Source organism: Stegastes partitus, unplaced genomic scaffold (assembly GCF_000690725.1).
Source record: "Stegastes partitus isolate 25-593 unplaced genomic scaffold, Stegastes_partitus-1.0.2 Scaffold1911, whole genome shotgun sequence".
NCBI classification, from domain to species: Eukaryota; Metazoa; Chordata; class Actinopteri; family Pomacentridae; genus Stegastes; species Stegastes partitus.
Window position 1 is genome coordinate 1 of NW_007579642.1, and position 15,347 is coordinate 15,347.

The window sequence follows — 15,347 nt, forward strand, 5'->3', positions numbered from 1 at the left end:
GAGCAAATACCTTAATATTATTATTATTATTATTATTATTAAATTAGACATCACCATAGATACAAGTGAGATGCCTGCATCTCAAACTAAACACTGTCAAATATAAAAACATAAAAAAAGCTCATAAATAGCATTCTAAATAGGTTTAAACGAAAAAGAACAGCAATAAAAAAATATTAATTGTCCCACAATGTTTTCTTGTCATTTAGCTCACTGAGTAGATCAACACGTAGCAGGCACTGTGAGTGTAAACAGTCTCAGAGGTCGCAAACAGTACGTCAGCACAGTGCATCCTTACGACACATTTCAAAAGGCTACATGTAAAATGTGGCATACACTTATTTTCTTAAACATAAGGAATAAACATACATTCTGTTCTGTATTTTAGATGTGGTTATAATGACAGCCTACACAAAGCCTTGCACAAGGGTTGGTCAAAAAGTACTGAGACTTTTCATGAGCAGTAGCTGTCTTGACGAAGGTTGTTGTGATGTTGACATCAGAGTTAGACATGTTTTCATGACCACTGGTAAGTGCACATTTGGGGTTTTTTTCAAGAAAAACTGGAGCAGAGAGCAAACATCACATTCTGCATTTGGAGGATCATCACTGGTGATAAAAGGCGGGTCTGCAGCTACCATCAAGAGAAGAAACAACAGTTTTTACAGCAATGACCCAAAGTTTCAAAGCCAAAAAGGCCTGTCAGGTCAGGAGGACTTTAGACATTCATGTGGTTGTGCACTCTGACATGTGAGAGCTCAAATGTTTTGTGCCCATTGTTGATTACACACATTTTTTTGGCCACAACAACCTAATTGTTGCTCTCCAAATTCCCTGCTCACCAAATTTGGCCCCCTGTGACTTCTCCCTCTTCCTCAAAATAAAACACAAGTGGAGGGTCGCTTCAGGACTTCCAGGGAGCTTTTCAAATGTTGCAGGAACATAAGGAGCAGTGTCTCGCTACATGAAAAAACTAACTTGACAAGGATGGTAGTTACATTTAAATTGAGTGAGGTTTTTGCTTTTTTACAGGCGCTGCCTTATAACTTTTTGATCAACCCTCGTAATGCATCAAGAACTTTGCAACTCTTGAATTTTCATCTTAATTGTTTTGTACTGAACTTTTGTGTGTCAGAACAGCGTCTGCACATCACCATGTGTAAACAAGACTGAGGGTGCAGCCATGTTAGCAGCTTTGAGAGGCTGTATTTACTGAATCTACAGCGATGCTTTGAGCTAATGTCAATTTAATAACATGCTGATGCTATAAAGGCTTTATGTTTGCCATGCCCATCATCTTAGTTTAGCATGTTTGCATGCTAACACTGGCTGATTTGCACAAAAACCTTAGTCACCAATTGAATGGTAGTTTTGGAGGCATTTGGTGCTGAATTTGTAAGTGTTAAGCTCATTGAAAATGAGACGTAATGATGGTGCTGAATGAAACAGTGGGAAAACAGAACTTCTTCAGCATATTTCATGACAATCCACCCAACAGTTGAGATATTTCAATCAGGACCGCAAATGTAACGGTGCTACAAGGGAACCAGATTTTCTTCCAGTCCATCTTTGAAATGTTTCACAGAAAAAGTAAAAATTTTGACGTACAGGTGGCGCCACAGAAAAAACATCAAGGGACACCACTGATGTCTGCATCGAACTTCATGGCAATTCCTCCAATGGATATTTCGGTCTCGACCAAAGCAGTGGGCAGCCTGATCTCAAAATACACCAGCAGCATGGCTAAAAATCCTCATTTAAAAAAAAAAAAATTGCAAGTGGTTTTGTAGGAAGACATGAGCAGTTGCTTGCATTCTGAAGGATTTGTTCGTCTTAACGTCCGGGGCAACGGGATTGTCTCTGGAGACGACGTAGGGCTCTTTTTGACCAGTGACAGAAGGCTTGTAGCCGGTCAGAGATCTCTACAGAGAACTTTAGAGCATCAAAGGCTAAGGAGACTTCAGGGAGGGAAGGAGACGTTGTCTGAGGAACCTCTTCCCTGATCTAAAGATGGAGAAAAATCAACACATGAGGTCACATTAACTCAGAGGCAGCTAGTTTGTTGTTCACAATCTGAGAAAGCAGTGTTTACATAAACCTCATTTGTTTCTTCATAAAGCCACAATAGATCGATTTTTGCATTTATGGTTGATTTTAATGGGAAACTTTACACCTGAACAAAAAGTTAAAACTTTCAGTTTTAACACTTTAAACACGCTTTGTATGAATGCAAAGTTTTATTATAGCAAAATGTCAATTAAAAAATAAATAAATAAATAAAAAACCTGCATGCTGTTGACTTTCTCTATATTTTTTTTATCATTTGTTTCTTCAAGAGGGAAAATAGAAGTCTTTCTTTTATCATACTTCAGTTACTTTAAACTTCACTACACTATAGAAAACATAAAACAATGTAATATTCTAACAGCTTGGGTGCCAAAGAAATAGTTTAAAATAACATAAAATAATAATTCCATAAAAATATAGCAATTTTCCATAACTAAAATAGATTTTCTAAACATAATTTTACATAAATGCTGTATTTATTTGTCTTTTGATGTTTTATGATCCCTATTTACATAATAAAACAACTAAATTACCCATGCTATTGATAATATAAAGAACAACAGTATCATTCAATAGATAGATTTTTAAAAAAGAGACAGTTTCATGTCATTTTATGTCAAAAGATGACTTTTTTTTGTAATAAATTCTAATTTATGGTTATTCACAGTCACACATTTTAATGTTTTTTTATACTAAGCATGTAAATTTAAAGTATATTTTTGCAATTTTATTGATATTATGCATGGAAAATACTGAGAAAAATAATTGGAAAATTTTGTACAATTAAATTTTTACATTTTTTTTCAGTGAGTGGAAATTTGATAATGACTTTGATCTTATGATTTCACATATTCTAAAATTTGTGGGTCTATCATTTTTCATTTTTCCCTTTTGTAACTTTGTGATATTCTGTAACTGTAGCACTACCGTAAAATTAAGACACATTACTGCCACTAAAAGGTGTCAATGTAAAATGAGTGAAACATATTTTTTGTGAAAGCAAGGTGTTTGAGCTTTTCTGTTCTTTTTTGATTAAATTTGACCTTTTCCCTTTCATTTTTCGTAAGCTTTACGATGTTTTTGTCTATTTTTCAGTGTTAATATCATATCTTTATCATGTCCTGTTTAGGTTTTGTTCCAGGCAGTAAAATATCTTTGCTAATTTTATAATTATTTTTTAGTTTTATTTATGGTTTAAATCGTCCATGTAAATAAACCAAAACCAGTCTGGTGTTCTCACCTGATGAAGGGACGTGTTGGCGAGGCGGAACAGCTGCTGGAGCTGAGTACTTGTGGTCTCAGCTGACTGAATGGGCAAACTGACATTTTCTTTTGCAGTTTTCAGCCAGTCGACGTGCACCCTGAAGGACAGAGTGTGGGAGTACAGCTGAGAGAGCGACTCGTTGACCTGCGGGGACATTAAATACACTGATTTACTGACTCGAGAAGCGCTCAGATGCCGTGTTTCCACAATGAACGAGTGAAATCTGAACTGAATTCCTTGATTCCGTCATTACCTTCAACGAGTTGAAATCGCCAACAGTGTGTTGAATGTGAGGAAGACTGCTCAGTCTGTGTTCTACAGCAGCAAACTTTACGAGTTCCTCTTTTGTCTGTTGGAAACATAAGGAGAAGAGCCGGTTAAAACACACCCACAGTTCCATATATCACAGCAAATGAAAGTGGAATCCTGATGAGAAACGAGGTTTTGTCTTGAATCAATAGTTTAGATGAATAAATACACATTTCATGTTTAGTTCACGTTAAGTTTAGTACATTTAAAGGTCTTTTGTGATAAATGTTAGCCTAATTCTCTTGTGTTTGCATGGAGGAATAATCATGTATAATAAAACCATATACAGACAATTAAAATATGAAATATTAATTCAAGTATACTGTGTATATTGTCTCATAGTCGTCTAAACTCGGCAGATTCCATTAAAGAAACAACAACTATTTATTGCAACAATTTGTGATTTTTGTCTGTTTTTGTTTTTCCACCAGTATACCCTCAAAAACTCATGATGACAAAGTGTAAATGGGTTTTATTTTATTTATTAAAAGTCAGAATTTACTACCTCTCATTAACAAAGTATTCAGACTCTTTGCTGTGGGTCCAAATAGTGATCAGGTACTTCCTGTTTGCTTTAATTATCCTTAAGGTGGAATCAAACTGGAGTCCAGATATGGGTAAATGAGTGTCGATCAAGGAGACAAAATGACAACTTTATTCATTTAAAATGAAATCTGCAACACAATTTTGTGCAAAATGTGAAAGAGTGAATACTTTCTGAAGCAACTTTATGTTTATTGCATTCTTCGTGCTATAAAGAGGTTTAATCTACACGGTTGTAATGACAGCTAAAGGTAAAACCTGCAGACTGTCTAATCTATTATTGATGTTAACCTTTTCTGTATGCTATGTTAAATGTTATTTGCATAATATATGTATTTTCTTCTTGGCAGGATCTTTATTCAATGTGTTAATTTAACAAAAGTTAACTTTTAATTAACTTTTGTTCTCCTTTTGTGCATTTCAAGCTGTTTCAATTACATACTATGTGACTTTTCACATTCCTGCACACTGGGAACATCTTTATTATTTTTTATTATTGCTTATAATCCCTTGTGTCTGCTACACTTGCTGCTAATTTGTCTTGCAACACATTTTAAATCTTCATTTTGGTGTCTACATAGTCAATTCCTCATATGATAAAACCTACTTGCCAGTGTAAATGTTCATTCTGATTGTAGGGACTAAATTTGTTTAATGTTTACTGCTGATATCAGGTCAGTAGAGGTACTTCTAATGATTATTTCCAATATTAATATGTATTGTGAGCAGACTGACATTTATCGAGACCTTTCTGTATTCATTATTTATTAATTGATTCACTTTTTCCTCATTAATGTAAATGTATTTCTGCAGGTTCATCTGCATGTGGCCTCTGCAACATTTTGAAGATGTTTTTATTTTTGAGAGTCCAATTTGGTCCTTGATGTTTTTAACATTCATATGATAGTATTTTACTTATTAAATGGAAAAAGATGTTGGAGCACATTTATGATTAGAACTATATAGTGTGTTTTTTTCTAACTTTTCTAACTGTATGTTGTTAAAAATTAAGAAGAGTGATGCTTTTTAATTCCTGCCCTCTTATAGCATTAGGCAAATGTTAAATGGTTGCAGAGTTCAGCTACTCTCTATTTAAGATGACATCTCTTTGTAATAAACCATTTGGCTGATGAAGACTGAGCTCTGAAACGTTGCAAATAAATGCATTTTTGCAAGGTGGACTGCTTGCAGGAGACTGTTCTCCACATTTCTCAAGAAAAAAATGTGCAAAGAGTTTCTCTAAGTGAAAGCTGAAACAAGTAATGATGCTTTTTTTGTCTCTGGTATTACATTTTGATTCTTATGTTGCTAAAATTATGCAATGCAGCAAAGATGATAAGAAAACTAAACCTAAAATCGTGGAAATAAGTGAAAAAATGAGCACAGAGCGAGTTCAGGAAGTATGAAGTGAGACTTTACCAAGTTATGCAGCCTTTTCGATGAGTTCAGGAGTTTGTCCACCTGATGGATCATTGATCCAAACATGCTGCAGCTAAGGGTGGACTGACACGACGAATGGATGAGCAGCTCAGCCAATAGCAGCAGACGGAAAAGACAAGAGGTGGAGTCACTGATTACTGCAAAGACAAGAAACAGATGCAAAAAATAAAAATTTAACTCAAAGTGATGAACTTTTTCCTCTGCTTGCTTCTGTTTTTCATTTCTTCTGAAGCTGTAATGTATTTTGGCCACATAAGTCCTTTGGCTTCATCAAAATACAATCTGTCACATTAAAGAGCCTCTGAGCTTTAGCGCTCGTTCCAATTTATTTCAAAGAGAATTACTCAGTGTTTACAGTCGACAGGTGGCTACTGGGCTGCGGCGGAAAGTAACACAACTCAGATTTCCTCCCCTCTCTTTGACCCAGGCCTTCTGTGTGTGAATCAGAAAGAAAACCGCAGAGCAGCGCGGAAACTCGTTTTCATTTCCAACCCAAAATCTAAACCACACGACCCAGAGGATTAATCCTGAAGGCAGCCCAGTCCAGCCCCTGTGAACGCTTCAATCTGTGTTTGTCACGATAGTAAGGAAACTGTTTATCTGGCATAAGTGGCTTAATTGCAGATGTCTGCCGGTGGAGCATTAACACAAAACAACAATATAACACTTTGGATAACAAACAACTCATGCGTTTGCCACCATTAGTTCAAAAGCTCACTCAGTAAAACACATGGCCAGCATCCTTCACTTCATTCTGGTATCAGATCGTTGCATCCTGCCATCCAGACATAAACATTCACCCAGAAAATCAGATAAGAGCAGCACTACTGATGAAGGTTTACACACCAAAACAGGTCGGATGTTGGTTTTCTGTTTGCTTGTTTAGCAGCTGAATAAGTGTGGGTGTGTGAGAGGAGGAAACAGACACATTTCTGCGCAGCGATAGCTCGTATTTCTGGGAAACAAACCAAAGGTTAGCAGGTCAGTTTCCGGATTACTTAACATATTCCGTCACAAATCTACGTGTGACCATGACCTGCATACAGACAGCTTATTTCATGCACTGCTTCAGGTAAAAATGCATCTCGAAAGCGTCGAAACAGCAGAAATCGCTGGTTTAAACTGCTTGAATGAGTGTTCTGACAACAACTCTTGCAGCAGATGGGTACATTCAAAGATAATTCTGAATTGTAGTTGTGTTCCTATTTGTTATTATTTTAATATTATATTCACAAGTATTCACAGAGAGCTGAGAATACAGTGACATAAAAAGGTGGAAAAGGCAGTTAGACTTTTTTTATATACCTACTAGTCTGCAGGTGTATTTAAAATGTATGTGTTATGTGCTGATCTAAGATATCTGGGTGCAAATACAAAGAAAAATTATGGCTGGAACTAAGATTTCTCAGAATTTACTAACTTCTTTCCTCAACTTTGACCAGCAGAAGAGTTCAATTTACCTCCAAAATAACATTTCAGTTCGATAATCTTGCTGAAGTGTTGGCTTGTTTGTCATTTTGGCCTTTATTTCAGAGTTTTCCTGGATTTTAATCATTACCTCTACACATGTAATAAGCACAACTGCTAGAAATAAGGAACAAAACTACAAAAAATAAGCGTGTCTGAACGTAAGATTTGAGATTTGCATCTTGTCTCTTAACCCTAAAAACCCACGTTTCCTCACAGTTGCATTTTTTGAGCCACTTGGAGGCAGTGGAAGAAACACACACTGGCGTATTAAGATTCATGTGGTTTCCGCCACAGCTGCAACTCCAACTAAAAAAAAAAAAACACATGCACTCTACATACAGGTGTACTCCTACTTACTGCAAACATGCAGGCGGCCTCTTCTTTAGCTCCTCTGTGCTAAATAGCTAGATGCTACCTTCATCTATCTGCCATTTGTTGCTGAGCAGGTTGTATACATTGAGTTTATTGGAGCATTTTCACTTAAAACCGCAGAGAGCTGCTGCTGGACTGAAGTCAATGAAGCAGAAGTTGCAGGCGTTTAAACCAAAATAATGAGACGAAAGCTCCGGAAAGCTGAAGGAGTTCGATGCTGATTCTTTGCGGGTTTGTCGCTTGTGTTGATCTGAACATGATGATTAGTCAAATGCAGCTGCTGTGTCGTTCTGCTGAGGCAATAAAAGCAACAAAGCATTTTAATGGTTTCTGTTATAGGACGCTGGCATCCTACTTTAATGTTTTCAATCAGCTAAAGCAATTAAAATGTTTTTGATTGAATATATGTGCCTGTGTGTTTGAATCTCTCCTCTTATGTTTTAATAAAGAAGGATCCTCAAGCTGTCATGTGTGTGTGCGTTTTCATCCAGAACTCCTTCAATCAATGTGCGAATGAATAATTCCCTCAAATCCTCTGAAGTTTGTTTTGTCTCGGCCTCTTAATCTTCCTTCATCAATGATGATCTCTGTTCAAGGAAACAACTCTTTAATCAAGATTAGTTCATGTCTGTAAATCTATCCGCTGGTTTATGCAACTTCAAAAATCCCATATCCGGGGCAACAAAGAAGCAAACTGTCCGTTAGCGTGAGATCATGGATAAGGAATGAAAGGTATGCTGTGGGTTTTTTTCTCCTTTCTTTTTTCCCAGCCTGCTCTGGGCCTCCGATTGGAAAAGGGAGAGGGGAGCAGGGGGAGCGGTCTGACTCAGATTAATCTCCGTGTGGTGACTTCACTGGGCAGACGCCTCCGGCTGCACTCTTTACAGGGAAAACATCCACTTTGTCCAAGTGTCGGAGCACTTTAAACATTTTTCCTGCCATTCAGACACTCACAGCGGGGCACTGTGGGGATTCTTCACGGGTCAAAGGTCAAGCACAAAGACAAGCAGTTAAAATTAGCTTTTTTTAATCAGATATACAGTCTTTTACACGTCAGGAATTAGAGTTGTTGGAAGTACTATACTATACTATTGCATATTTTACTATGTTATACTATAACATACTCAAACACTGCAGGTTTTACAACATGTTATATGGCTGCACCGTGTCTACCGTGTCGTCCTCGTAGTACTGTGATTACCACCAGTTTTGGAAATCCTCTACTCACTTTAACCAGGAAACAACGGCCACATTGACCCTTAATGCCACATTGTACAGCTCACATTGACTGCAATACACCCCAGACAGATGAAGACGAAGTGGATTGACCGGCCCATCTGAAAGTGATCCCAAAATGCAGCCAGACAACTTTATATTCAGCCTCGTCATATCTCACACTAACTCAACCGTGTTGCACAAGCAATCAAGTGTCAGTATGTGGCGAGAAACAAAAACACATCAATCCTCGGGGCCTCATTGATTCATGAGAAAGAGGAAGAAAATGTGAAGGAGGAAGGACATTGGAGGAGATCTCATTCAACGGCAGAAAGAAAAAAAAAACAACAGCAAAAAAAAAAAAACAGCTGCTCTGGGAAAGTCCAGCTACAGTAATGGTGTTGAATTTATTTCAAGCGGAAAAGTTCCAGGCTCACTATGTTTAGCCGCACTTTTCTTTTTTTTTTTTTGCAGAAGACCTCCACTCCGCCCTGCGCTCCTCTCTGTAGGCCACCCAGTTATCACAAACTACTCATCAGCTGCACTGCTAACACTGTTTACAGCCACAGTAAACACGGACCATGTTAGCACGTCGGAGAAGATCTGTAGGCAGCTTGAAGCCATCGGAGCTAATTTAAAGCAGCCCGTTGCGATTCTCTGAAGTAAAACAGGCCTATAGTATAATTATTATTATTTTACAACATACTTTAGCATGAATTTTTATGACATTTTTAACAACATGACGTCTTTTACGACATACTAGGACATGTTTCAGAACTTATTACACCATGATTCTCACAACATGCTATACTATGATGTTTTTAATGCTGTTTTTAATGACATACTACACATTTAGTACCACATACTGCACTGTGGCTTTATCCTACATGACTTTGTGCATGACAGCAGACTCCTGCAGACATGCCTTGGCTGCCGTTGGTAAAGTTTGCAAGCAACGTTTAGTGTCCAATACTTCCCAGATTGTCAAATTTAACATCACAAAGTTGCAAGTAAGACAATATTACAGCATAGTATCAACTGCAGCGATTCAGTTTTTATTAGACGTTACACTAACTGTCATTACTCTTCCCAGCAATGAGATACAGTTTTGGCTTCAGCGGTGGTGACAGCGGTTTGATGGAATCAAGTTGATTGGTTGGTTTTGAGTTCTGGTTTGGCACAAAAGGAGGTTTGGATTCAAAAATGTCTCTTAACCCATAAAACCAACAAGGACTAACGTTTATCTCCGTATTAACCGCCCCGAAACAAATCACAACTTGCTGAATCACAGTATCTCATAAAACACCCTGCAGGGCTCCATGGAGCTAATTACTTTCCAGCTGACTTGTTTTCAAATGACTGTCAGTAAATTTCACTGAATATTATGTAAAGGTTTACATTTACCTGGCTGCATTTCTCACAGGTAGGGAGGTGACACCTGAGACGCGCTGCTCGTAGAAACAGAAGCTATTCTGTGCCAAAGCCTCATTCAGGAGAATCCCAGGAGACAGGTCATTAACCAGACTTTTACACTTCCAGAACAAACCCCTTTGTTTGTGTGGTACAACCCAGAAATTCTGAACAGTTTCTGATAAAGCGTAAACCTCTCCTTTGTGTCTCCAACTTCTCTCAAAAAAAAAGTTTTCCATGCTCATTGCTTTCCTGATACCTGACACTATGACTTCCTTATCTTTCTGAAACCTCTCTGTTAAGGGTTTTCCCCCTCCTTGAATGTTATTTTCTTGACTTGTTTGTGTCATGTGGCAGCTGCAGTCTCTTCCAACAGCTGCAAAGTGCACTCTGGCTTTTATTATAACACCAAAAATATTGCAAGCCAGAAAACAAAACAAAAAAAAAACAATTCCCTGATTGAGCGAGAAATTGCAGCATACACTTCTCAGCATGAGTCAGACACTGAAGACAAAAGTGGCACTGTCTAGACTGTTTGACAGCATTTCCGGAGCAGACAGTTGTGGTGAGTTCAAGGTGAGTTGAGGTGAAACCTTTCACTGATTTCAGCCTGATATCATCTAAAAAAAAAACAAATTGTGGTTTAAGTGCAGCAACAAAATCGTTTCCGAATCCAAGGAAGGTTTAAACACTGGATCCCACAAACAGATGTTCGCTCTCTATTCAAGCATCCAGAAGTGATGAAAAAGTGAAAAGCTATTTGCTATCAGCTGTTGCATCATTGGTTTTTTGTACATGCAATAAGGGACGTCGTGCTGCAATCGCTTTCACTCATGCTAATGACACAAAATTTGGAAGAGCTGTTGGAAAATTACCCAAGAAGACATCAGCAAAAAAAAAAAAAAAAAAAAAAGGTCTGTCAAACCGAAAAACATCCAGCAGCGGAGCAGCGTTACAGTCATGCATCTGGCAGAATAAACAGCTGTGACAGCATTACAGCTCAGAACAAAGTTGCTTAAGAAGTGAAAGGGTTCGTCTCTGATGTGTTTTAGTCGTTTCGTCAGCACACACTCACACACGAACGCGCAGGGCCGCACATAATCACACGCTTCCACCGTTTCCGTTCTGCTTCGTGCCTCTCTTTTGCTGAGTCAGACAAACAAACAGTGGAGTTTCCTGTGTTTTCTCTGCGACACAGAGCTGCTCTCAGTGAACGTCTCAACAGGTGCTCTGTTGACGCTGAAGGAAGCTGCTGTACGGCTTGACTTTCAGACACCGTGTTTCATGATCAAAGCGAGGACACGTCGTTTTAATGTGTTTTCAAAGGTCTGTCTTATATTAAAAAGAAAAAAAATCTGCACTGGAAAAAAGAGCAGTAAAAAAAATTATACGATAATATTTGAGAAGCTGGTTCACCAAAAAACACAGGAAAAGAATGAAAAATAACCACCGAATTAAAAAAAAAAAGAATTTTCTTTTATTAAAACAGATTTTCACATCTTTATTTTGCGTCGTTATCAGGTCAAAACCTACAGATTTGTGGACTGAGCCCTCATTTTGGATCACCATTACATCCGTGTGTAAACAACTGCAGTGTCACATGTCTCAGTATCCTATTTCCCGATATTTCATCAAGCTTGATGCAGACGGTGTGACATCACTCCAGGAAGCAGCCCTATCAGCTTGATTCCCTGGAATTAACCCTCACTCTGTCATTGTTTATGCATCCAGCTGGTGTTTTCGTGAGAGGAAATGAACTCTGAATGATCAAAAAGGCTCCTAATCGTGTAGTTTTCTGCTTTTATATCCCTGAAGCCATCATCACACTGCAATTATGTCACACTTATAAACATATCTACATCAAAGCTCTGGGAAAGTTGCTCAAATAGTAACCATTATGGGTTAAAAATTCACGGAGGCAGCGGTGTGAGTAATAATGGGCTTGTTTGTAGGTCAAAGTGCCAACAGTTGTGGAGATGGATGGTTTACAATGTGGTGAACAGACTTTTAAGCTGCTGTTTTTCTTCTTCTTCTTTTTTTTTTTCACTCGCAAAGCTACACTCAGCCGCTCAGGCGAACTGTCATAAACGCTGACTCGCTCCGTGTCTTTGTACATCAGTGATGTGAGCTCATACAGTGAGTGTGCAGATTGCATTACAGTAAGTGATGTGCAATGACGACATCACCGTCTGCTTCACCCCCCTCAGACAAGCGCACTCTCTGTTTCTAGGATCCCGTCTGCGTTACTCATCATATTAGTTAAAAATCAACAACTTGAACAAGAGTGTTTTGTAAAGTGATGGACACAGAATCACTTCAATAACGACCAACAAAACGAGCATCAAACACATAAAAACAGAGTCCCAATTTGGCCACTCTCTGCTTCTTCAAACTGTTTTCAGGTCAGTGAACAACTGTAAAAACTACAGCGTCACTTTCAGATCCATCCGCATTTAGTTGATTCACCTTTTTCTGCTGCCCGGAAAGGCAAAACAACTCCACCACACAGCGACCACAAACAGCTCCAGCTTTACTTTCAGTTAATAAACTAAACACAACCATTTGTTTTTCACAGGTGGAACAAGGAAGTCTGAGGTTTCGTCTGCCACGTCTGTCAGCCAAGCAACAGCAAGAATTTCTGACTGTATGACCTCCGAATGACACGATGACTAACATGAGCAGAAAAAAAATTGAGTCTGGTCTGATACTTGTTTTGAAAAATGCTGCGAAGAAGTCATTCAATTAGTGGCACGTGACTGAAGCAAGTTTATCTAAATTACCAAGCATCATCAATTAAGTTAGATTAAATAATTAAATAATCCGCTTCCTCTCAAATGAACAGTTACTGCAACTTAATTTCAAGGAAAGTTATCTTGAAGTTTCACATTTTTCCAGCTTATATAATTATTTCATCCAAAAGTAAAAATGTAAAATGTGAGTTTGTCATTAGAAGTCTGGTTCTTTCCTTTTCTTTAGTCTGTAATCTCACTGGAATAAAATGCTGGTTGGGTTGCAGGAGTGAATTTGAAGAATGTGGATGTCATGATGTAAAATTAAAGTCATATTTACATTTTTTGCATTTTAACGAAAACTAGAAAACCGGATTAAAGAGTCAAAGTGTAATTTCAAGTTGATGGAATTCACAACAACAAACTGCCATCAGCAGTTACATCATAGAAATACATAATACTGAAGAGAAGATGGTTTAACTACAGCCTGATGCTACAGAACACAATTATATTGGTGACTTTTTCAAGTAACTAAATATATTTACTCAAGCACTATTTTGAGTTACTTTACTCAAGTATTTTCTGTTTTTGCTCCCTCAAGCTTCTAATCTACCTCATTTTCTTACTCCTCTGTGTTTATTGCACATTAAAGTTTGACTTAGCAGCAGCGTCTGGCTGTGTGAGCTTTGTTTTGTGACCCTCCAGTCGGAAAACCCCAGATTACACTGTACATAAAGTAGTTTGGATCAGCTCCACCATGACTAAGGCTACTTCTAGGTTCATGCATCAGCTTTAGCAACAGTTCAATCCCAAAAAGCCTATGTTGTACTGATTAAATACTTTGAGTAAATTTAGCTGAAAATACTTCTGTTCTTCAGAATTTTTTAATTTTACATAGTTTCTTTTTTTTTCTTTTTTAACAAAGTGAAGGCCCTGAATGCTGTTACTATTACTGGACTAGTTCAGACTACCCAGGGGGGGAAATCCCTAACACACACACACACACACACACACACACACACACACACACACACACACAAGCAGCAAATCACAGCTTAAACTGAAACCAAGCAGCAGCTCATTTGTAATCTTCAAATTAAACTATCTGAACACTTCAAATCTCAGCTAATGTTGTGTTTCAGCCACAGATTGCCACTTTTCCATCCATCCATTCATTCATTCATTCATTCACTGACTGAAACTCTCTCAGGCTGAAAGCACATGTAGTGAAGCCTCCCCTCTCCTCCTCCTCCTCCTTCTCCTCCTCCTCCTCCTCCTCCTCCACACTCTCACACCTTCCTCTTTCTGTAAAAGTAACATGAACAAACTTACATTTCATCCTTGTGCTGCCGCTGCTGCCGCTGTAGTAAACAAACCTCCTCCCGAGCTCCAGCGTGTGCTGCTGTTGGTGTGTGTGATTGTGTTTGTGTGGACAAAATGTAAAAGTTCCCTTTTATAGAAGTGTATGACACATCACCTGAGTCATCAGCCATCGTCGCTCATTGAAGCATCAACGCCCACGCTGGCCAGCCCCCCCCCCCTTCCACCACCACCACCACCACTACACTCTCTCTCTCAATTTAATCCCCCAGTTTGTCTCCAATTTCTTTGTTTGTTGAGGTGAATCTGAAATATAAAACAGCAGAAGGGTCAGAAAACACCAAATTGAGCAACACTTCTTTAATTTCTTCTTCCTTCTTCCCCTCTCCCATCCTCATGGCATCAATTCACTTTCTTCTTCTTCTGTTGTTCACAAACTAAACTGAGAGAAAGAAGAAGAAAATCTTAGTTTTTCCTGTATGTGTCTTTACAATTCTACTTTTTGGGGTTATGAGTTTTCTGCTACAACAGATAAAATAACAGAGACTGGCAGGAGGAATACGAAACGTGAAAGTTTCTCTAATCTTTATGCAATCACTTCACTTTCTTCTTTTGTTTTTAGCTGAGAAATGAGAGAAAGAAAAAAAATAGCCCTTATTCTTATGTATGCTTTACAATGCTTCTTTTTAAGGTTATGAGCCTTCGACAAAAAAAAAACAAAGACTGACAGGAGGCATATGAAACCAGAATGCAGCTGAGAAACTCCCTCAGCCTGCTGTTTATACATTAAACTGGGAGAAAAAAGAAGAAAATATTAGTTTTCCCTGTATATAACATCATAATTCTTCTTTTTAAGGTTACACGTCTTCTGCTAAAACATGTAAAATAACAGAGACTGGAAAGAATATGAAATGTAAAACTCCCTCTCATCCTCATGCCATCCCTTCACTTTCTTCTTCTACTTAAGTGAATTTAGCAACTTCCTGCTGTTCACGCACTAAACTAAGAAAAAGAAGAAGAAATATTCTGCTTCGTCCAACGTGTTTTTGTTTTTGAATCAAAGTGTTTTTTTAACTTTTAGAACTTCCTGACTGGATAATATTACCAAAGTGAGTGGAAGAAAGACGAGGAAAACTGCACAAACTCCTCCTTTTTCTGGGGAACCTGAGGGTATACTCGTAAATTTCTGCAGAGGTCATTTTTCGAAG

The 15,347-nt window shown here is 38.1% G+C and overlaps 1 protein-coding gene across 1 annotated transcript; it reads right to left on the reverse strand.

Moving 5' to 3' along the window:
- Positions 1 to 6: 6 nt before the first annotated feature.
- Positions 7 to 10,141, reverse strand: LOC103373116 (uncharacterized). Its single transcript, XM_008302931.1, has 5 exons — positions 10,085 to 10,141; positions 5,603 to 5,760; positions 3,585 to 3,680; positions 3,308 to 3,475; positions 7 to 2,004 (listed from the first exon to the last, which is right to left on the reverse strand). The coding sequence occupies exons 1-5, from the start codon at positions 10,092 to 10,094 to the stop codon at positions 1,834 to 1,836; spliced, it is 603 nt and encodes a 200-aa protein (XP_008301153.1). The 5' UTR covers positions 10,095 to 10,141; the 3' UTR covers positions 7 to 1,833.
- Between the last annotated feature and the right edge of the window lie 5,206 nt (positions 10,142 to 15,347).

Coding starts and splice junctions, on each gene's coding strand:
- LOC103373116 (XM_008302931.1), bottom strand. Junction 3,681..5,602: donor CGAAAAGGCTGCATAACTTG/GTAAAGTCTCAC, acceptor TGTTTCCAACAG/ACAAAAGAGGAACTCGTAAA. Junction 3,476..3,584: donor GCGATTTCAACTCGTTGAAG/GTAATGACGGAA, acceptor ATGTCCCCGCAG/GTCAACGAGTCGCTCTCTCA.